Below are 23936 nucleotides of genomic sequence, written 5' to 3'. Positions count from 1 at the left end.
GCTTGCCTTAGCTTAAAATTGCTCTGATGGACTTTCAACAAAAAATTGGACTCTTAAAATGTTCTTTTCTGGATGGATTAGCATTTACTTTTCAGCATTTGTGTGAGAAAAGGTGACTTTTCATTGCACATGTACAATAGGCTAAATCTGAGAATAAGAAACATTATTTTCCAAGATTTGGAACTACAAAGCTATCAAATGTTGATTTTACAAGTCTTGCCTTTAGCTAAATTAAGTAATATTAATTGAATCTTTTTCCTCCAGGTATTTGGTTAGGCTGATTTTAATGGGAGAACCCTAAGTGGATGTAATTATTCTGCAGAACTTTTCCTTGTGATTAATCATGTTTTCTTGTTCTGGAGAAAAGTCATTGGTACTTGTTTTGAGACATATTCAAGTTTAGTGTACAAGGTCTCAAATATCAAACATACTGCTTAGAACTGAGGCTGCATTTGTAATTGACCAGTCATCTGATAATTTGGCATAAGTCACATTGTTGGGGGAGAAGATATTCTTCCTAATGAATATATGATTTGGAAGTATGACTAAATTGCTCTTCAGATTTCTGAAAAGCAGTATCTCCTCATTAACTGCATTATTTCAATTGCACTTTAGGTCACTGAGCTGTTCATGGCTAATAAAAATGAACTTGAACAATGCAAAACGGATCTGCAGATCACGGCAAGAGAACTGGAAGACACTCAGAAAAACTTGCAAGAAACCAAGGTTCATCTTGAGGAGGAAGAATATGTGGCTTCAGCTTTGGAGAACACTGAAGAAAAGCTTCATGGCACAGCTAGCAAGGTTATTGCATTTCTGATAACTAATTGCAAGTGTAACTTCCCATACTCTCTAAGCAATTCTATCGATAATGTGCCTAATTTTTAAGGGAATGACTTGTGAAAACTGTACTGGTACAGTATCTTGCAAGCTGATCTTAAAACTGAAAACTGGAACAGACTTATGAACTGACCCACTCCACAGTGATGGGGAGGGGACATCACTTGAGATGACAAGTTTATTTGTGACCGTTTGATGGTTGACTATTCACTAACCAGCATGCTGCCTTCCTCAAAGTCATCCTGCCCTAAAAGCTCTGAGCTCCGGTGTCGTCCAGTCTGCATCACCCCAGATGCAGTGAACCAGCAAATGCTTATTCTACATGGCAACTTCCTGCACCCATCGCACCTCCGCTTCAGAGGGAGGGATCCCTGTACAGGGAGCTGCTCCCCCATCAGCCCAACCGCCATGCATCCAGACGCCCACATACTCAGACCCTCCTGCTGAGCCTCACCCCCACCCCGTCCCGATGAGCCCCACTCCCCCTGCACCTGGACCACCCTGATGAGCCACCCGCATTTGGATCCCCCCCCACCGAGCCTCAACCAGCTGCACCTGTATCCCCACCGAGCCCCACTCCCACAGCATCTAGACCCCACTCTGATGATCCCCAACCACCTTCACTTGGACCCCCCTGCTGAGTCTCATTACCATTACACCCAGAACCCCCCAACAAGTCCCTGTGCATCCAGATCCCCAATTGAGTTGCTCGCATCCAGATTGCCACACACAGAGCCCTCTCAACCCACACCTGGATCCCCCCACACTATGCTCCTCTACACTTGGATCCTGCCTTGCTGAGCCTGCCTGCCCACACTTGCTGCACCTGGCACAGAGGCAGGGCCCTGGGGTGTTTCTGGGGCAGGTCTGGTCCTTGCTCTGTGTCAGGGTTGGGTGCAGCCTCACCGCTGAGTTCGTGTCCGGGAGGGGGAAGCTGCACAGTGATCTCCCACCTCTGTGCAGCCAGTGGCCTGTGCAGCCAGTGGCCTGTGCTCCCCGATGCCGTGGTGGAGCCTCCACATTTATCTGACAAATAAAATTTGCAGAATTTTAAAATATTGTGCGCAGAATTTTGGGGGTTTTTTTGGTGCAGAATTTTTACGTTTTTGGCGCAGAATGCCCTCAGGAGTAATTGGCAGGCAAAATACATTGTCAAATTCTATATTATTCACTGCAAAAGTAGTGGGAAACCACCTAAATGTCAGAGTCCTAGTCATCCATGTATTTACACTTCAGAGAGGGGATGCCACCATGCTCCTTCACTTCCTATTGTCCTATTTTGGGGACATTGGTTGCTGGGATGTTAACGCCTTGGTGTGTCTCTTCTCGAAGTTGGTAAGAGTAAACAATATCTTGTGTGCAATTTTCTGAATGCCTGAGCACCTGATCATAATTTATACAAGGATTAAGAAATTAACTGTAGTGATATACTAAGCATGTTAATGTAAACTCTTGGCTTCCCTTCTCTAGGGATGCAACTCCTACTTTAAACAATATGTTTAAGTTTTCGTCATCTAAGTTAAACAAAGACTATAGTACACCCTTCGGTTATGTTTTGAGGCTGAAGGTGGTTCATCTGAAGATTGACATTGTAACTTTTTTTTTTTAGTTGCTTAGTACGGTTGAAGAAACAACAAAAGATGTGTCTGGTCTCCATGCAAAACTAGATCGTAAAAAAGTAGTTGATCAACACAATGCAGAAGTCCAGGAGAGATTTGCAGGACACATGAATGCTCTGTTTAGCAAAATACAAGATTCTGTTAATGAGAACAGTTTGAAACAGCAACAAATGATAGAATCTTACACTAATTTAGTTGGTAAGTGTAACAAATTTATATCAGTCTATCTTCTGACTGCTAACATGAACTCTGTGCAGCAGAAATACCAAAGATTTTCCTAAAATTGATATGGCATGACATAAGGACCAGGCTTTACCTAAAATACTAGAGCTGAATTTTGTCACACCAATGGTAGTCCAAGTTGAGCAGTCATACCCGTATAGTAAAGGTTATGCCCAAACGTCCGCTTCAGTTTGCTGTGTTGTGGGCAACACTTGTGACTGATGAGAGGTACTGTTTTTGGCCAGGGCAAACTGTTCTTATCCTAGGTTTCAGAGTAGCAGCCATGTTAGTCTGTATTCGCAAAAAGAAAAGGAGTACTTGTGGCACCTTAGAGACTAACCAATTTATTTGAGCATAAGCTTTCGTGAGCTACAGCTCACTTCATCGGATGCATGCAGTGGAAAATAGGGTGGGGAGATTGTATATACACAGAGAACATGAAACAATGGGTGTTACCATACACACTGTAATGAGAGTGATCAGGTAGGGTGAGCTCTTACCAGCAGGAGAGAGAAAAAAAAAACCTTTTGTAGTGATGATCAAGGTGGGCCATTTCCAGCAGTTGACAAGAACGTGTGAGGAACAGTGGCGGGGGGAATAAACATGGGGAAATAGTTTTACTTTGTGTAATGACACATCCACTCCCAGTCTTTATTCAAGCTGAATGTAATGGTGTCCAGTTTGCAAATTAATTCCAATTCAGCAGTCTCTCGTTGGAGTCTGTTTTTGAAGTTTTTTTGTTGAAGAATTGCCACTTTTAGGTCTGTAATCAAGTGACCAGAGAGATGAAGTGTTCTGCAACTGGTTTTTTAATGTTATAATTCTTGACGTCTGATTTGTGTCCATTTATTCTTTTACGTAGAGACTGTCCGATTTGGCCAATGTACATGGCAGAGGGACATTGCTGGCACATGATCACATTGGTAAATGTGCAGGTGAACGAGCCTCTGATATTGTGGCTGATGTGATTAGGCCCTATGATGGTGTCCCTTGAATAGATATGTGGACACAGTTGGCAACGAGCTTTGTTGCAAGGATAGGTTCCTGGGTTAGTGTTTTTGTTGTTTCAGAGTAGCAGCCATGTTAGTCTGTGTCCGCAAAAAGAAAGAGTACTTGTGGAACCTTAGAGACTAACAAATTTATTATTCGACCCCTGAGCATGCTCAAATAAATTTGTTAGTCTCTAAGGTACCACAAGTACTCCTATTCTTTTTGGTTTTGTTGTGTGGTGTGTGGTTGCTGGTGAGTATTTGCTTCAGGTTGGGGGGCTGTCTGTAAGCAAGGACTGGCCTGTCTCCCAAGATCTGTGAGAGTGATGGGTCGTCCTAGTACCACATTATTAGCGTATCCTAACATGAACCCTTATCCTCTGATGGTGTAGGACTCTTGGGGAAACTTTACAAAGTTTGTAATGTTCTGTTTACCTTTGTAGGTGACCTTCTGTCTGCCAGCTCTTCAACCACTAATGTTATTGCATCAGCTGTATCTTCATCTTTTGCCTCTGTTGTGGAAATGCTGTCTGCTGAAACTTCTTGGGTTTCTGAAAAAATACTAGAACAGGAGACTCAATCAGTAAAAAATAAAGCTGAGTTGAAGAGATTGATGGTTAGTTAATCTAGATGCTCTTGCGTTATTTTGGGGATATGGATCTTTCCTACTCTTAAAGGGCCTCCATAAACTTGGTCTAGTCAATTTAATAAAAATAACTTTCAATTCAGTAGCTGTCTGAGCCCTCAGGTGCATGGTTACTGAATCTATAAAGCTTGAAGTAAGATGATGGGGGGCAGTCACACCTGGGTCATTGTTGCAGGCTTTTTAGAAGTAGGTTGGTATTGGCTTATATTCTGTTCACGTGTTCAAGGCTATCTTCCCAAACAGAAGGTCTGGAAACTTTTTTTTCTAATGATCGTTGAGATTCTGGAGCACAATTCTACAGCAAGGGAGATTCTGGAGCAAATTTTGCAATTGCAGAACACACAGGGCCCTGAATATATTCAAATGAGTCTGAATAATCTCTTGCAGACTTGAACTGAGGAGCTGTCTGGTATTTAATTTTTTTTTCCCCACCATCCTTTCTAGGAAGAGCATAAATCTGGAATGGAAAGAGCGTTAAGTAGTCTGGTACCTATGGTAGAATTTGTATTGGGAGTAAACAGCCAGTTTCAGAATAACATCAAGACCTACTCAGCTGTGGCAGAAAAGGTAAATGCATGGATATTTTACTTTCACACAGACTTCTTGCTGTGCTCTTCTAGTTCACTTAGCTTACTGACCACTTTCTCAATAACTCCTCCAGGGTTCTCATCTCAGTCTCCATCTTTGATCTGGCCTTGCCCATCTGCATACTCCGCCCCATGGGTTCATCTGTTACCTCTCTGACTTCCAGATCTTCTTTTCCATTAGTGACCTCTTCATTTGTGTGCTCATGTATTCCCCTCATCAATACAATCTCAATTGTCCAAATGTCAAAGTTTGGCTCCTCAAGGTTTTAGATAAAAGAAAGGACCACTGCTTAAACCTCCCCCTCTCATTTATTTTGCCTGCAGTTTATCCAAAATGCTCTTCTTCATTTGTTCTGACCGCATCTCCCCTGTCTAGAGCATCTATACTGGCTTGCTATCTTCCTCAGTGTGTAGCTTATGTTCTAACTTTTGAAGAATTCTAGTGCATTTTGCTGTTGTCCTGTCCAAGCATCTCCTCTTTTGTCCTCATTCTACTGTGCTCTGTTTCACACCATTCCTTATGTTTAGAACAGCCTCTTGCCTAATATACCAACCTCCCTTCTTTAATTTCAAACTTCTGCAAAGCCTACCTGCAACAACTGTCATACGGTTGTCCACCATACTTTATTCAGTAGTGCCTTTAAACTGCAAGCTCTTCAGGGTATAGAGATTCTGTATAGGTATAACCAGTGTATGGTCATGGCACTGGGTTTATGAAAACTTCCACTTTAACTACCATAATTCATGGCTTCCTTATCTAACCTTCATGTAATTTATTTCCCTCTAAAGATGGAAGGACATAAAGAGGAAACAAACACCTTCTTTACAAAACACTGTCTCGCTCTGAATAAATTACAGGAAGATATAGCCAGTGTTCTGGCTCAACTTCAGAATGACTGTGAGAGTTTAAAGGAAGAAGCAGACCTGGCAAAGCTGGCACTTACAGAGGTATCACCCTTTTCTTTGAACAAGAAGATGGAATTAAGCATTTTGTACCTAGTGTTTTTCACCTGGCTTGACTTAAACTCATCCGTAGTAGATCTTCATACCTGGTTCATCAGTCAGTACTAGGACCATTGTTTCCCATTCATTTAATTTGCTTGTCCTATTTCTGTTAATCAGCCTCAGTTGTGATGCTTTCTCTAGCTTTGTGGGGGGAAGTGGAAATATCACGTCTGCTCCTGGAGTGACCTATAGCTGTTGCTAAACTGTTGCTCACAACACACTCCAAAATCTAAGTGAATCCATTGCTTACATCTTTCCTGAGCACAACTGGTGGTTATGGCTTTAAAATATATTCTACTTTTTGGTGTGCTATATAATACCTTCCATAAGGAGTCTATTACATTTAATTTATTAATGTTGAAAGTGCTAATGGCTTTGAGGCAGGTAACACCCCGTCTGGTGTATAACTCTGCATTTTTCTTAATAGGGCACAACCCAACTCATGGCTTCTTTTCAAAGCCAGCTGAATTTGTTGGTTCAGGAAACTCAGCAGAATTTAAGTGGTGTATCTAAAAAGGGTGGAAACTTGAAGACCACTATTGCTGTTGCCCAGGAAAATGTCCATCTGTAAGAAATATATTGTTTTTCATATACTTACAACATTGTCTTACATAGATTACCACAAATGTAGATTACCGTGCAGTAAATTCTTTTGGACAAGTCCCACCTGTTAGAGGTGGGTCCTACCACAAAATTCAGATCCTGATTCAGATTTCCCCAACATATGAGGATATTTGGACCTAACTTCTGCTCAAAGTTGAGACTTTTATGCATCTTGCAATCAAGAGGTTCCATTTTTTTCAGGAACTATACATTTGTGAGTGGTCATCAGATATGTCTGGGCATGGCTCCCTGATTACTGCTGCATGCTTACACTCAGTTCTGCAGGCAAATTAGTTTATATGAGTAGTAAATTAATCTATCACTTGAAAAATGAGCTCACCGAATGAACTAGTGGCTAGTGACTTATAGGGGCCCAACTTGAGACCCTTGGAAAAGATCTGATTTTCCTAGGGAGAGTGCTTGGTACCTTCTGAAAACTGAGGTCCTTATAAGACTTGTCAAGTGGACACCCACAGTCCTTAGTCACTTTGGAAAATCTTGGCCAAAATGAATGTAATAACTTATTAAATCCCGCAGTAATACTAGATCAGTGGTCTCCAACCTTTTCACGTCCAGGATCTACCTCGCCTCTTCCCCAAGGGCCCGTCCCACTCACTCCATTCCCCCCTGCCCCATCGCTCACTCTCCTACACCGTCACTCACTTTCACAGGTTGGGTGCGGGCTCTGGGCTGGGGCTGAGGGGTGCGCAGTGTGGGAGAGGGCTCTGGGCTGAGCCTGGGGCAGGGGGTTGGGGTGCAGGAGGGGGTGAGGGGTGCAAGCTCTGGGAGGGGGCTCAGTGCTGGGGCAGAGTGTTTGGGTGCAGGGGGGTTCAGGGCTGGGGCTTGGGGTGCACAAGGAGGTATGGAATGCTGGCTCTGGGAGGGGGCTCAGGGCTGGGGCTTGGCATGCAGGAGGGGATATGGGGTGCAGCCTCCCGCCAGGCTGCTCTTACCTCCAGCAGCTACCGGTCGGCAGCACAATGTGGTTGCCACTAAGGCAGGCTCCCTGCCTACCCCGGCCCCACGCTGCTCCCAGAAGGGGCCAACGAGCCCCTGTGGCTCCTGGGAGGGGGCGGGGGCACGTAGTTCTGCGCACTGCCCCTCTCTGCAAGCACCACCCCGCAGCTCCCTTTGGCCACAACTCCCCGTTCCTGGCCAATGAGAGCTGCGGGGGCGGTGCTTGCAGGCAGCAGCAGCGGATGGAGGGAGACCATAGGGCTGCACTGGCCACTTCAGGAGTGGCGTGGGGCCAGGGCAGGCAGGGAGCCTGCCTTAGCGGCAGCCCCACTGCACCACCAGAGATCACAATTGACTGGGAGATCCTCTAGGACTGACCGGTTGGTGACCACTGCACTAGATTGTGGTTAGGGAAAACTTTACTGCATAAATAGGTTAAATAGAAAGCATTCCAGTGTCATCTTATTATAATAAGATTGGATCTGGTTTACTTTGAAATTAGACTGTCACTGCTGCTGTCGTCAAATCATATTAAATGCATAATGTTTTTAAATCTGCATTTCCAAATCCTCTGATCTATATTATGAATCTGTTGTTCATGCAGGCAAACTACAGACCTAGTCAGTTGTACAACTTCCCACCACAACAAATACATTGCATCTTTGGATAAGTTCTCACGAGAGATCAGGAAGCTAAACAGGGAAGACGAAAAGTTGCTGAAGGAGTCCACTGAATGCTGTGAACAACTTCGCAGAACTCTCACCACAGTGTGTCAGGAGACAGATGAATGGGTTGAATCTGCAAACACTAAGATTGACTGCCTTACTGATCAACAGATATCCTCCTTCAGCAGTGAGCTGGAACAACTTCAATGTTTGCAGAGGGTAACTGATAACTTCATAGTGTAATGAAAAGTTCTCAGTGGAGAGGACCAGAAAGTAGAATATGTGTAGATACAAATCCAAAGTCATCTGTATATCATTCTACAGTACTATTGTTACACTACAGGCCTCCTGATCAGGATAGAGGTTGGCTTGCCTCTCGTTTCCTGTAACATCATGTACCCAATCTTTTGATACGTGATATTAACCACCTAAGTTCCCTCTAAGCTGCGCAGTCATGCAGCTGCTTACTAAGCAGTGCTCAGGGCAGTGACAGGGAGAGATGCTTCTCCCCAAACCCTGGACCTGCCAGTGGGAGGGTTTGCATAGTGATCAAGTATAGAATATGGCTTTCAAGTGGTAGCTAACCTTTTAATTATCGTTGTTAGATTTGGCATCAGTCAGTGGGGAAAATGTTCCCCTTCAGGGTTACTGCTATTTCTGGTCCTTTATTTTTCTTCCTTCCCCATTCTTCTTTTCCCCATCTGTTTTTTCCTTCCCTGTAACAACTCTCCCATCCATGGATTTCACTCCCAATCCTTTCCCATGCCTCTGGTAAAATAAATAGTGAGCTAGTTTAATACTGACTTTTAAAGTGTCACTAGACTTCAGAATTAACACCCCAAAGAGTAAATTCACAGCTAAATGTTTCAGGCTGTCTGAAGACTCAGGAAGAAAACACTGTCTATGCATACCAGGTGTCTTCATGTCTGGAAGACTTTCTTTACAACCTTAAGGGCTAAAAATGCTTTCTAAAATGTAAACTTTCTTCCTAGCCCTTTGCAGGTGTTTTATCCTACAATTGTCCAATATGCAATTATTTGCATCTTTCTTTGAAGCATTTAGTACTATTTACTTTTCAAGACTTGATCCTGAATCTGAAAAACCAGTGGTCTGATCCAGCATGGCAATGTCTGTGTTCCTATGACTAGCTATTGGCATCTGTTCCCAAAGGATAGCATGTACGTTCCAAGCAATGGACTATTCTAAATACTGCTCTCAAAATGAATATAAATTAGCATGGCCAAACTCTTCAATTTGAGGTCGCATTTAAGTTTAGTGACACAACCTGAAATGTAACTGATTTTGCTCCACCAGTTAGGCAAGAAACCTTAGCCTTAATTTTATTGTTAATTTGGTATTCTGTCTTTCAGAATGCAAATGAAAGCTGTAATGCATCGGTTGCTGAAGTCACAGACCAGATTAACAGACAGAAAACTGCTGAAGAGAGGTCACTGAATAGCCTCCTTGACCAGATTCAAAATGATAAGGAGATGTTCCTGGAGCAGAAACTGATACTCCATGAGGAAGCACAGTATGGATTGACTCAGGTTAATGCCTTCCTGCAGGAGGAACTTAAAGTGGATATCCCAACAGGTATTCACAGTGGGGGATGGGAAGGGGAATGATCTCACAGCAAGCTACTTGAGTACAGAATTCATAAGCTAAAACTAATGGGAACATGAAGTGATTGATAGTCTTGGATTTTTTTAATATGGACAAGAGTGTCTTCAAAGAATGCTTCTTATATTTCATTTAATATGAAATCTGAGATGTAACTGAAGTGGAAGATGGAAGTGTTTAATAATTCCATTCATTTTTACATCAACTTCATTAAAGGGACAACTCCACAGAGAAAAGACTACTTGTATCCAGTGACTCTTGTGAGAACAGAACCTCGTGACCTGCTGCTTGAGCAATTGAGACGACAGCAACCAGAACTCATGGCTACATTAAATAGTGCAGCAAAGGTGGTAGAGCATGTGGATCAGGTAAACGTGAGATGGTATAAATATAAGGCTCCATTTTGTAACCACTCATTCAGAAGATATGGGATTGAACAGTTAGTGCAACACTTTAAAGGTGTTTCATTTCAACTCTGTTAACACAGAGTTCTGGAAGCTTTTACATTCTGCGTTGCACTCGTCAGGTACAATGTGAGTGTTCATGCAAAGCTCAGGAAATGCACAGGATGAGATTAAACCAAGTCTTATGTTTAAACGGTCTTTTTTGCTTGATAGTTGTGCATGTAAAGATCTATAAATATCTCAAAAGATTGTACCATATATTTTAGGGACGTAATCAAATGATTGTAAATCCCTTATGAATTTAGCCATTCATGTAAACTGGCCATTTCTATTTTTAGGACTCATTGGAGGAAGAAGAGGTGGTGCAGGAATTTAACGAAAGTATCTTCAGTGATAAATCTTCCCTGGACACAAGTGTGTGCTGTCAAAAAAATAGTGGTATTCCCTTTTTCCAGGTAATTTCCACAAATGTTGCAGACAGATTTGGATTTGACCAGGAAGCATGGTGCCCCTTCTATAATAGGGTCAGAAGTAGTTAAATGACATGCCTTTTAATAGCACTTGTGTAACATTGTCAGTGTAGGTTTGTGACTAGACTTAGTCCTTCAGAATATCAACTTGAGACTTAATATATCTTAATTTAAAGAAGCATCCAATAAATTCCCCCCTTAAATTGAGTTTTTTCTATCAAACTCAGCTGAAAGTAAGTTTTTCTTAAAACTGAAGCTGGCACAGGGGAACATCAGCTCATGTACTTACAACATGAGACAGCGCAGCATTAGATTAGATATAGAACATCTACCATAATGGCTTTGCAACAGATTAGTACTCCCAACTCCACTGGGGAGGGAACTGGTAAACTTTGTTTTGTTTCTTTTTATTTATTGACTAGTGTTAGCCTGGTAGGCTCTTCTTGGTAAAGTATTCAGAGCTGCTCTAATTTCACCCATAATCCCTTTTGGATCAGGGCTTTGGAGCTGTGCTCCGGCTCTGCTCCAGCTCCAGGCAAAAACCTGCTGCTCCAGCTCCGGGCTCCACTCCAAAGCCCTGTTTTGGATAGTTAAAGGGCGGACTGCTTTCAAAGGCTTTGTACTGTCTAGTTATAGGATCTCTTTTAAGATGTTGAGGTCCTTGGAGGAGGGTGCGGTTTGAGAGTTGCAAAAACCTCTTAACTGACTCTAGCAAAAGAAGTATCTGGTCATGAATTACTGCAGCACTCCAGGGATTAAATACTTGTCCTGCTGAACATAACCTCTCCAATATGACTTGGAAACTAAACAGGCAATCTTCTAGGCTGTCCATGTGGACTGCTATATCAATATTTGTTTCAGTGAGGGAGATCAAATGTTCTGAGGATTTGTTTAGTGTATCCTTAAACACCTGATAGTACATGTTTGCTTCACCTTGTTTGGGCCTATATGAAACACAAAGGGTTAAACTGGTTATTCCTTGAGGAATTCTGCACCAAAAATGTAAAAATTCTGCACATGATACTTTAAAATTCTGCGTATTTTATTTGTCAAAATAACACAAATTAAACACACTACTTTCAATTATTTTGGTAATTTATTTCAAAATACTTCTCAGCAAGTATGTCTGTAACAATCCAGACAACAAAAAAGATTCAGTAAATGTTTTTTGACAAATAGATCCTTACTGGGCATATTAATACAGAACCTTTGAATAATTCATTTAAACTGCAATACAGAAACATATTTCCTGCATCCCTCAGAAGCCATGCAAAAGCTTAGGGGAGTCTGGGGTAATGGAGGAGCTGAGGGGGAGGGAAGTAATTGGTGGGAAGGAGTCTGGGAGTGAACCTAGAGGGTTGTTGGGTATGGGTGGAAGAAGTGTGTTCTGTGGGGGGGGATCAGGGAGTTGGGGAGCCTTTCCAATGCAGATCCAGACTGACTCCTAGCCTCTCCCATTCAGTCGGGCATATCTGTCTCTGTCCCCTTGTGTCCCTGCACCCCCCCCCTCCTCATCCCCAGGAGACCTTGCACCCCCACTCAGTCCCCCCATCCCCATGTGGCACTGCACCCTCACTCCCATGCAGCCCTGTGTGCCCTGCTCTGTCTGTGCTGCTTCACTCCCCCCCCCCCCCCCCATATCTCCTCACCTGGCCCCACAGGGAGGGCGCTGTGAGGAATGCAGCCTCTCCTCCTCCCTATCTGCTGCTAGATGCTATGGCCTGCTGCTCTCTGTTCTGGCACCACAGCAGCCCCTGGTGGACAAACAGCGTAACTTTAGTGCCTCTGCGGCAGAACATATTTTTTGCGGGGGACATGAATTCTGTGCGTACACAGTGACACAGAATTCCCTCGGGAATAACTGGTAACTTATCAGAAGCCTAAAGGGTACATCTAAACTTGCATACAAGAATCAGATTTAAATCTAACTGCACAACCTTTTAGACTTTTCTTTTTGATGGAATAGTAATTGTTGGTTTGCTTTCATTAGCAATAAAAGTGTGCTGTTTATAAACTTGTCTCACTATAGCTAAGGGTGCCCTCTCATTAATTACGGTAAGAACTATCTTTAAAGAAATGACTTCCAACAAATCAGTTCTTAGGCACATACAGGAATTCCTTGAGGTATCTTCTTTTTGATCTTAAGAGAAAATCTTAATGCCTTAGGCTCGTAAGACTCTCTTGTGTCCTCAAGAATAAATCTTAACAGATGTCTTCAGAAAATTGTCCTGTATAATTTTTTATGCTTTGAGTATTGTGTGCAGAATTATGTGACAACCAGAAAATAGAGGGTAATGTTGCATTCTTTAGCATTGTGTGTAAAGGTGTAATACTAACTGGGTACTTTTTTAAACCCTGCAGCACAAAAAGAGTGTAAAAAAGGATAAAGAGAACAAATCTACAAGCATCTTGGAGAGGTCCAAGATGGAGGAGACAACAGAACAATCTCTTCCCAAGTCTAAGCTTCCTTTAAAAGCACTGAACTAAGATATTTAATGCAGACCATTGCATTTGTAAAACTTACCTCTGATCTTCTGTTCAGTCTGTTTTCTCAACCATTTTCAGGTGCTGTATATAGTGATATATTGTTGCAAAATCAAATTTTCTAGGAAGTTGTCCTGCCTTTTTGTCTGAATTGTTTTTATACACTGTAACTTAGTTACATAGCATATGCTATAATTTAGTTATATGGCATTTACAGACTTTTAAAACTTCAAATTATGGCTCTGTATGTTAAATAAAGACTTTTAAAATCTAAAGCTTATAATGCTAATGAGCCTTTCTCTAGCCATTTTCTCTTTCTTACAAACCAATACAACCAACAGATTTAAAACAACATGGGCAGATGGGGACAAGCTTTCCAAATAGGTCACTTCTACATTTTTTTTATTTTTATTTTAATTGACTGTAAATATTGGCATTCTGCTTTTATACCTGCCTCAGTCTGTCTCCTGTTGCTATGTAGTAGACTGGTGTCAAAGTACTGTCTTTATTATATAAGTGGATACTTCAAAGAAGCCCATCAGAATCTGCAGCACTGCTACAAATAAGCATTCCCCATATTAACAAACTTGTAAAATTTAAAAGATTACCAAATCAAAAAGCCAAAACAAATACACTAGTCTAGCCAAAGTACTAGAAATCACACTATAAGAGATCTTCTGCTCATGCAGGATTGTTCATCCTTTAATATGAAGCAAAATGGTGCAGTGGACTGGGCATGGCTTATTAGTTTTTATGGTCAACAACACTAACTGAAAGGTATAATGAATGTTCAGACAATACTGTGCCAAAGTCAAATATCCAAACTCTCCTGAGCTATACCTGCTTTTCCTGCTGCAGCCTGGCCCCCTAATGTTACAACCACCATTTTTTGACTCTTGGGAGTAGTACCCATTGATGTTTTGGGGGCTCGGTGTGTTCTCCAGTTAGTGGAGGACGTTCATGTGCTGCTAAGCATGAGACAAGTGAAGGATGTATAGGAATGGATGGGGAGTGAGGAATGGAATCGTGAAAGTGGGCTGCTCTGTTGCTCTGATTGGTTGAAGGGTGCTTATAAATGGAGGGTGATTTCCAGGGTACTCTCTTCTTGGCTTTTCACCCATGTAAACCATGGCCCATCCCCCAAATCTCAGGTATCCATATGAGGGAAATGATCCATGTGTGCTAGATTAGGCGCTAGTGGGTAACAGGCTGACACATGTTCTAAGGGCCAGGATTCCTGTTTGAAACAGATTTGCCTCTCTGCCAAAGTTTTACTTGACCCTTTTCTTGTCTGAGAGGGATTTGGAGAGAGAATTGTCTGTAGAGATGGTATTTGTGCCCAACTGCCAAAGCTACACAGTGACTGTCAGAAGATATCTGCTAAAAGGTGTAGAAACAAGGTGCTGTGTACTGAGGCAAACTGGAACTTGTGATAAGGTCCCTGGATTCTGCAGAACTCTGGTGAAGCAGAGTGAAAATTATGCAGTAACTTAATTTACATGTAAACATGATTTTAATGACTTAAATGTAAAACCAATACTGTAGTCCCCCTTTCTATATTCAGCTTGTTCCATAATTAGCAATTGTCATTATGCCACAGTCTCTTGTATTGACAATGCAGAGCAGTATCATAGAAGTTGGAGTGGAAACTGAAGGGCCTGTGGCAGTGGAGGAGATAGCTGGTGTTCTTGGGACCTGGAGACGCCTGAGGTGTAGTTTGCAATAAGCACACTAGCTGGATGTCACGGCTTTGAAAACCAGGAATAATTTTCAAGTCCATCTTAATCTCAGAATTAAGAATGAGTTGGTACACACCTCAAAGCTATTGCTTTAAGCTATCCACAGACTTCGGAAGACGCTGCCCTGACTTACACTTGGGCCATATTTCCAAGGTTTCCTCAGCTATGAGAGCTGGAAGCATAGAATGGATCTTACAACAAATTCCATGGCCATGGACTAGTGGGCCCTGGCTATTTTGGTCTTTATGTAATTGTATTTCCTTCTACTAGATGTCTTCCACTACTTATCTAGTGGAAAGGAAGGGATGGAGCTGCTGTTTCCATTAACTACACCAAAGCTTTTAGGCTGGAGCACCAGTCTTAGCGTTGATCATGTATGTCAATATAACTTCTGGATTTGGACTCCATTCTAGGTGCTTTCAGTGATTGCATAACGAGAAACTCAGTTTTGGGGACTGAATTTGATCACCAATCATGTGGAACTTGACCCTAGAGATTCTCTTAAATAGCCACACTTAATTTTGTGGGGGTTTACATATACACTGCTTTCTCATGCCTGTGCTGCAGCACAAGTATTCATTCACATGCTTGTGATGGCTACTTCTGCCTTTACTGAGGTTGTTGCTGGTACACAAACAAGGACTTAAATCAGAGGTGGGCAAACTACAGCCCACAGGCCACATCTGGCCTGTGGAACCATCCTGCCCGGCCCCTGAGCTCCCAGCAGGGGAGGCTAGCTCCTGGCCCCTCCCCTGGCCTGCCTCTCCTGTCTGGCAGCGCAGCGGCTGGCTCCGGCATGGTAAGGGGGCGGGGAGCGGAGGGTCCTGGGGGGCAGTCAGGGGACAGGGAGCAGGGAGAGGTTGGATGGGGCAGAGGTTCTGGGGGGGGGGGGGGCGGCAGCAGTCGGGATGGGGAATGGGGCGGGGGGGGTTGGATAGGCTTGGGAGTCCCAGGGGGTCTGTCAGGGGGTGGGGGTGTAGCTAGGGAACGGAATAGGCAGGACAGGGAGAAAGGGGCAGTTGGATAGGGGTTGGGGTCCAGGGAGGGGGTGGTTAGTGGTGGGGGGTACCGGGAGGGGGCAGTCAGGGGACAAGGAGCAGGGGGGGTTGGGTGGGGCAGAGGTTCTGAGGGGGGTGGGAAGTGGGAGGGAGTGGATAGGGGCAGGGGCCAGGCTGTTTGGGGAGTCACAGCCTTCCCTACCCGGTCCTCCATATAGTTTTGCAACCCTGATGTGGCCCTTGGGCCAAAAAGTTTGCCCACCCCTGACTTAAATGATGGTAATGCTTGTTTGTGTTAACATCGGCATAAAAACACTTTACAGAGGTTGAATGTAGAAGAGAGAAAACAATACTTAAAAAACAGGCATTATAGCTTTTCACTAGCAATAGCTGAAATTTTAAAAAGCTTTAGTATCAAAATGATACTTTAGTGAGGCTATTTCCATATTCAAACTAGTGTAAGGGGCAGAGGTGGTTTAAAAGAGCCCACCACTCAAGAAAGCAACACTGATTATCTTCTTTGGCTCTGCTGAAGTGGCACTAGAAAACTTTATTTAAAAAAACAAATAAAAAAAATCCTGACCTCTTTCCCCTACTATATGTACATTCCCAACAATAAAAATGAACAGTGCTATTTGTCTGTACATGATGCAAGGTAATATATCAATAAAAGGAAAGAGTACTCTTACTCTAATGGGGAATATGTCAAGATGGGAAGCGATATATAGGCAACATCCGTTGGGTTCATGATGGGACTAACAAGAAGGGGAGTATAGTCTTTTCCAATAAAATAACAGCAAGCTAGTAGCCCTGTCTGGAGGAGTCCTATGGGGCATGATAGAGAAGATCAGTGGAGCTGGGGATGTTTTAAAAAGACATGCTCTGGTTGACCAATTTGGTCTCTAATGATGTTACATCCATACACCAACAGCTGGGATCTTATCTATGATTAAAATGAATTCCTACACCCACTGGTGGCTGGTAATGAGGGGATAAGGAGGGCCATGCTCCACCAATTAAATCTGCTCTCCTGTTTTTTTCTTTAAACAAAAACCCTTTGTGGTAGATGACTTCCCCACTTCTCTCCAGCAATGCACTAGAGAATGCTGCAAGGGGCTGGTTGTATCTAGTACAGCAGCAGCATCATAAAGTGCACTTAGGATGGTGGGGCTAGAAGCTTCTAACTCCATTCTTTGTTGAAAATATAGAGCAATGAGGTGTCAGCATGTTTGTAGACTCTTTCCAGTCCTCTGAATCAAAATAGCCTCAGATTCCCATTGCCAGTGAGAGCTCCACTACCCTACTACAAGAGCAACATGAAGGAATCCAAATTGGAAGGTCGGAGGAACTGGCCAGCTTACGATTTCAAGGAGGCGACAGATAGGTGTCTGGGACCTGATGTGGTGAAATGGGAGCTGCAGGTTTTGTGAGTTGTTTGTGTAAATTGGTGGCTAACCCAGGAGGAGATAGGGAGCAGAGCAGCTGGAGTCTGTTTTTTTTTTCCAGGTGGGAGAGGCTACTTGCTTATGTTTTGAAGTGGTGGGAGTTGCAGCAGAGCAGCTATTGAAGCAAGGTTTATTCATTGGGGGAAAAGAAAGAGTCTTCAATTGGTGTTTGATTTTATCTGACAGATCAGAAATTATGACTGGGGGTGGGGGAAGACAACTATCTGCCAACCGCAGCTTTCCCAGTTATGCTGGGTGCCATCCAGTGCTTTTATTTTAAATGGGTAGGGGGAAATGAGAGGAAGCCTATAATGATGGGGGCAGGTGAAGAGCAGAAGATGGAGGAAAAGTGGCAATTTAAAACATTAAAATGACTTTTCCCTCAAAAAGACATGGGAAAAGGAGTACAAATGGTCCAGGGCACCTTAAAAATAAAGACACAAGGTAGGAAAAGATTAACAAAAAATATACTTGGAGCAGTTGGACAAAGGTACATACAACCTTTTTCCAACTATTTTTTTTCTTCTCTTATTAGAAACTGTTTTTCATGGTGAAAGGGTCTGTTGTATAAACTGTCCACCCCCATAGTTATTTTATAGCTGTGCATTAGTCAATTACACGTTACAGTATTATAAATGAGATGTGGATCAGCCAGCAAAGTAGTACGATGTGCTTGTTGGTTAAACTCAAGCTCAAACTCCACGTACACTAAATCCTACAAGGTTCAAAAGGCCTCTGGTCAGCATGTACCCAGCTGCAGCTGAGGTCAATGTTTAAATCTCTAACAATTCTGGAATGCACCTCATTCCAGTATGTCTTGATAAAGAGGTTGGCCACAAAAAGTAGGGCACAATATAATTTAAAAATTCCCTGTCAAGCAGTGGAAGTCCATAATTTTATTTTAAGGTGACCAGGTGTCTAGTTTTCTACCAGAACACCCTGTCAAAAGGGGATCCTGGCGGCTCTGGTCAGCACCACACGGCTCCTGGGAAGCAGCTGGCATGGCCGGTTCCTAGGCTTAGGGGTGGCCAGGGCAGCTGCAGCTCCCATTGGCTGGGTCAGGGCAGGGGACAAACTGGCACAACTCGCAAACGCTCAGCAGGCAGCTGTTGAGGGGTCATGGCACACGCCTCTCCTGCTGCTACTGGCCCTCTTCTCCTCCTCAGGCTCCTCCTGTGGCTGGGCTTGAGCTGTGGTGTGTGCTCTTGCGGTGACCCCATGGTCTGTTGCCCTATCTCCAGCACCCAGGAGTTCGAGGTATGTATCCCCGTCTCAGAGTGCTGGGAATGGGGCTGCTGGAGGAGAGGGGAGGAGAACAAGATGAACCCAGCACCCAGCACTGCCCGGCCACCTCAGGGAGGCAGGGGCGGGCCTGGCAGCACCGCCCCAGCACCACCTCTGCCCCGGCAGCACGATCCCCCCCCCAGCCTGGGATCGTCCTCCTGAGTCCACCACTGGCCCCAGGAGCCTGGCACTCTGGGCAACTTCTCCCCCTCCCCCAGCCCTGCACCCCCATCACTGAACCCCTCCCCATCCCTCTCACTGCATCTCACTGTCCCAACCCCCCCTCTCACCCTGTCCCCCACACCTACCCATCCCAGCCCTGTACCCCTTAAAGCACTCTCTCATACATCCTCTCCACCTCACAGAACCACCACCCCATGTCCCTCACCCCCGACAGCGCTACACCCCATGTCACTTCCATACACTGCTGCACTCCCATTATGTCCCTATACACCCCTGTGCCCCCCACATCCTCATGCACCTGTAGCCTTCTGCCTCCCCCTGCATCCCCATCCACCCCAACATACCTCCTCCTCTCTCCTTCACTGCCTCCTCTCAACTCCACCCTGCTCTCATCCTTGGCCTCTTTCCCTCCCCATCCTCTCTCCTCCACCCCCTCTGCATCTTTTCCCCTCCAGTCCACCCTCCTCTCTTCCAAGCTGGGTGATTTAGGCAGCCCCTGGAAGAGTGGAGTTCTCCTGGACACCATCATAATCAGAGACAGAAAATAAAATGGCAATAAAACCAGACAATAAAACTCAGCCAGCAGCCCAGAGCCCAGGCAGAGCAGAGCCCCCTCAGTGCCAGGTGGCCAGCCTCCTGCCCCTTTCCTCTGGGGCCCAACCTTCACGTTGGGCACGACAGCACTGCAGCCCCCTGGGCAAGGGGCCTGCAGGCATGAGAAGTATCTTGCAGCTAGAGAGGATGGAGTGAGCAGGGGCAGGGCCTCAGGGAAGGGTTCAGAGCAGTGTGCGGGCAAGGGTGTTCGGTTTTCTTGAATTAGAAAGTTGGCAACCCTACTTAGGATGGTTACAATGGAGAAAATCTTTAATCCACAAACTACCCTGCCATAGCAGATTAAGTTAGAAATAAATTGCCTTTTTTGGTGGGGTCCACAAAAATGTCTTGTGCTTTTTGTGCTGGCTCTGCACCAGATGCTAACAAGGAAACATGATTTCCGAAGCTCTTTAACAGGAGACCAACAGCGTAATTTGTAAATTAAGTTTTTGTTTCCTTGTTTTCTTTAATTTCAATGAAAACATTTTTTAAGCAGCTAAGAATTCTCCTATCCTGTTTACAACCCAAACATTGCAAAATTGTGTTAGTTCATGAGAACCTGAAAGAGAAAATGACTAGAAACAAATAGAAATTATCTAGTCTCTTTTCACTGATTCATAGATTCTGAGGCCAGAAGGGACCATTGTTATCATCTAGTCTGACCTGTATAACACAGACCATAGAAATTCCACAAAATAATTCTTAGAACATATCTTTGAAATACATCCAATCTTGATTTTAAAATTGTCAGTTATGGAGAATCCACCAAGACCCTTGATAAATAATTCCAATGGTTAATTCATTGTCCAAACCGAGAGAAATGTGTAAATTAAATATCATACATGGTAAAAAAATAAATTAGATTTTTAAAATCCTTACAGATTTAATTGTTTAAGATGTTTCAGTAACACATGCAAATAGTTATTTAATTTTAACCTGGCCATGTCCCTGTAGCATAGGTGATACTGGTATATTTAAAAAAAATTGTATTTATATGGTCAGAATTGTACTTTTAGTTACAGTAGTTCAATTTAAAACAAAAAAATTGGTTTTTCAGCTCAATTCTACACAAGAAAAAATCTGCAATTTTGCAAAATGGAAAATAAAATTAGGAAAGGAAATATTCTGTTCAGATTTCTAGGAGTTTATCACAAATAATAATAAAAATAAAAGCTTATGCTATAGAAATTACTATGACACCTCAGTTTCCACTCATCATAATAATAAGTAGCACTTCATAGGGCTGACTTCCCCACTGTGTTATTACTCTGGTTTTATGCTGGGATGATTCTACTGAAGTCAATTGACTCATACCAAGGTAATAGATTGGAAGATTAGGCCACATTTCTTCAAAGTGTTTTACAAATGTCACACTTATGTTTTATTCCACTGTAAGGAACTTAAAGAAACTAGGATCCTGTCTGTTCTATATGGACAATAAAGATCCTATTGCACTTAGGAGGACTTGTCTTAGTGTTCTTGGCTGATATTTCCTCTTTTTCCCCCCACTGCTGTGTAATGTATTCTTTTGCTGCCACCCTTCACTCCAGAGGCGACTGCTTTCAGTGGTATTCCTGTCCTGAAGTGTGTAAAGTGCCTTTGGGATCCTTCAAGATAAATATCTTTATTTTATTGTACTTTTGTTAAAGGCCCATTGAAATAATTTCAAAGACTCTCATTGACTTCAATGGGCCTTTAACAAAAATACAATTAAATAAGTGTCTTTGGGAGTAATCAGCATGGATCCTTTTTGCATCAAAGAAAGAATAAACTCCCAAGTCTACAATAAGATCACACAGTAATTCATGCACTAGACAAACTAACTTCAGGAACATAACTTCAAGTATCTCGAGTATCATAGCTTTCATTGTGATAAATGGAAACCCCTTGACATCTTTATCATAAGGGGAATCTCATTCTGTGTAATGACTGAAATAACCACTGTTCTGTGTAAAAATTATGTTGGGAAAATGATTGCTCAACTTTCATATAACTTCTGCTACTACTGACAGAACCTTACATAGCTGCATGGCTAAAGCTTTATCAGTGTGCTCTGGAAATAAAGGAAAAGTGGATCATTTATCACTTGTTATATCCAGTGTATTGTATGACTTAATTAAAGCAATACACACTACCTTCATTTCAAAACCAATCTGTCTTATAGATATACATATTCAAATGGTCACAATATAATAACGATTGGCGCCAAACTTTTGCTCATATGCTCTGGCAGTTTGTTTTAGGTTCATCATGTCAGATTGAATTTCCTTGCATAGGTGGATTCAATGCCAGAAACAAAATTTTATGATGTCTGTTAGTTAATGCAGAAACCAGTCTTATTAATCATAGATTTACAAAGGGCAGTTTTATTAGATGTTATCCATAGCTTATGTTGACAATTGATTTTCATTGTAGGGCAACTAAATTTATTATTTGTAATAAGATAAAGATAATTAAATTGACTTTGTAAAGGTTGCTATCATAAATGTGAGTAGTACCTGTGAATAGCAGGCATAAAACTGCTTTAACTGTGGAAATTCAGTAACTGGTAGCTGCTTTCTTGTCCATTACATTTAATAGTTTTTGAGTATTTCTATGCTGAACCCTGTTTTGCAGAGTTTATGTCTAGGCTATTAAAACTTATTTTAGGATGAAGCCTAGTTTCTGGATTTTTTCTCTCTAATAAAACAAAATCAGATGGGCATTTTTCTAAATTATAGGACTAAAATAAAAAAACATTTTAAAAAATGCACTATCCAATAGAGATTTCTCTGTGATCTCAGTATTGTAACTTAGTTTTTCAAAATACTATATTTTTTGCAGACACTTCGTCTACAATATGGACTAGGCCTTGGAGTGTCAGTTGGTTTGTTTTAAAGTAAGTGAGTTTAATGCTTGTGAAAATGAGGGACCGATTACTTTGAGGGAGAAACATGTTTTAGATTTGTTGGAAGTTGTACTGGTCCTATTTTACATCTCTCTCTACCTGTAAAGCTTTAATACTGTGAGTACAACTGTAGAGGCTCTTTGGAAAGAATGGAAAATTACAGCTAATAAATGTTAGTAAATAAAATTATAAAATATAAAATTTGCAGATGCCACCAAGCTGGGAGATGTTGCAATGAGAGGATTAGAATTCCAAATAACCTTGACAAATTGGAGAATTGGTCTGAAATAAACAGGATAAAATTCAGTGAAGATGAGTGCAAAGTATTACACCTAGTAAGGAAAAATCAAATGCACGAATACAAAATGGGGAATAACTAGCTAGACACTGGTACTGCTGAAATGATCTATGGATTATCATGTATCATGAATTGAGTGAACAATGTGATGCAGGTGCAAGAGAGGCTGATATCATTCTGGAGTGTATTAAAGGACTGTTGTGTGTAAGACACAGGTGGTAACTGATCCACTCCACTCAGCACCGGTGTGTCCAGTTCTGGGCATCACACTTTAAGAAAGACATGGACAACTGAAAACAGTCCAGAGGAGAGCAATAAAAATTATCAAAGGTTTAGAAAATCTGACCTATGAGGAAAGGTTTTAAAAACTGGGCATATTTAGTCTTGAAAAAGGAAGATAGTTTATCATGGAGTTCATATTACCAGTTGTCAGACTATGACACAAATAAGAGTCTAATGTTGGTGTTTGGTATTTAGGCATGGTCATTCCCATTGAAATCAATCAGAGTCAGGCACTTAAATACCTTTTGAGGATCTGGGTCTCACAGACTACAGCGATGTAAATAAATACATGCCAAAGGATTTTTTTCAGGATTTGTAACGTAACAGACATGAAAATCTATCATAACACAGCCCATAGTCTGAGTTACAGCGAGAAGAGTAAAGCAATCTGGAGCCAAGAGGATCAGTCTATTCTTAACAAATCTCCTTGTGCCTAGGTGTTGGTCTATGAGTGGAGCTTGTATCGCCCTCCTGTTAGTACAACTCACAGCAGTGAGTTAATGATGGAGAACAAGCCCTTACTTTGAATCTCCTGGACTTTGCAGTTCAGTCATGTAAAAAAGCATATATAACAAATATTCCCTGAGGTGTGAGATGTCTTGGCTGTGTTTTGTCTCTTTTAACAGCAACATTGTGCTGCATTTTTAGAATGTTTAGACCATTACAAACAATCACTTTCTGATTCTCCCTGGGGTGTATGTGGACTAGAAGTGCCGCACCTACTGCAACAACCTTATATTGTCTGATGGCTTTAATGGCTTACTTAATCTGTGCAGGACCAACCCAGGCCAGACTCCTTCTCCAGATATTATTATTCCATTTTTATTTGCTATTTACTTTAAACGAAAGGCCATGATCCTGTTCAAAGACATCATTTCCCTCTCTCCCACTTCTGTCATTAGAGCCAGATAACAGGAAGAGACAGTCAGATAACTGGCCACTTATTCAGATTTCACAGAAGCTTTTAGGCAGAAATAAGGACGCCAGCCAGAGTTGAATCAATTCATTTCAATGATTTGCCGATTATCTATGTTAGTTATTCTCTCATTATCTTGCCCAGTGTCCAGGACTAGTCTTGCAGCCTCTGGGTCTCAGCTGGATGTTTTGTTTCAGCT

General features: G+C 42.5%; 2 protein-coding genes across 5 annotated transcripts in view; one reads left to right on the top strand and one right to left on the bottom strand.

Moving 5' to 3' along the window:
* KIF11 (kinesin family member 11) overlaps positions 1-13256 on the top strand; it is a 30392-nt gene extending 17136 nt beyond the window's left edge. For all 4 annotated transcript variants that reach the window (XM_073353888.2, XM_078853835.1, XM_073353887.2 and 1 more), the window contains 11 exons: positions 616-804; positions 2450-2657; positions 4114-4286; positions 4761-4883; positions 5693-5851; positions 6336-6475; positions 8073-8352; positions 9504-9726; positions 9970-10121; positions 10496-10612; positions 12989-13256. In XM_073353888.2, the coding sequence (XP_073209989.2) occupies positions 616-804; positions 2450-2657; positions 4114-4286; positions 4761-4883; positions 5693-5851; positions 6336-6475; positions 8073-8352; positions 9504-9726; positions 9970-10121; positions 10496-10612; positions 12989-13114 (1890 nt within the window). In that variant the 3' untranslated portion in view covers positions 13115-13256. The remainder of the gene's footprint in view (positions 1-615; positions 805-2449; positions 2658-4113; positions 4287-4760; positions 4884-5692; positions 5852-6335; positions 6476-8072; positions 8353-9503; positions 9727-9969; positions 10122-10495; positions 10613-12988) is intronic.
* Positions 1-23936, bottom strand: part of IDE (insulin degrading enzyme) — a 183262-nt gene that overhangs the window by 129581 nt on the left and 29745 nt on the right. The window lies entirely within an intron of this gene.

This window comes from Lepidochelys kempii, chromosome 7, assembly GCF_965140285.1.
Source record: "Lepidochelys kempii isolate rLepKem1 chromosome 7, rLepKem1.hap1, whole genome shotgun sequence".
In the NCBI taxonomy this organism is placed as follows: Eukaryota; Metazoa; Chordata; order Testudines; family Cheloniidae; genus Lepidochelys; species Lepidochelys kempii.
Note: the sequence above shows the minus strand (reverse complement) of the source record. Positions and strands in the feature narration are given on the sequence as shown.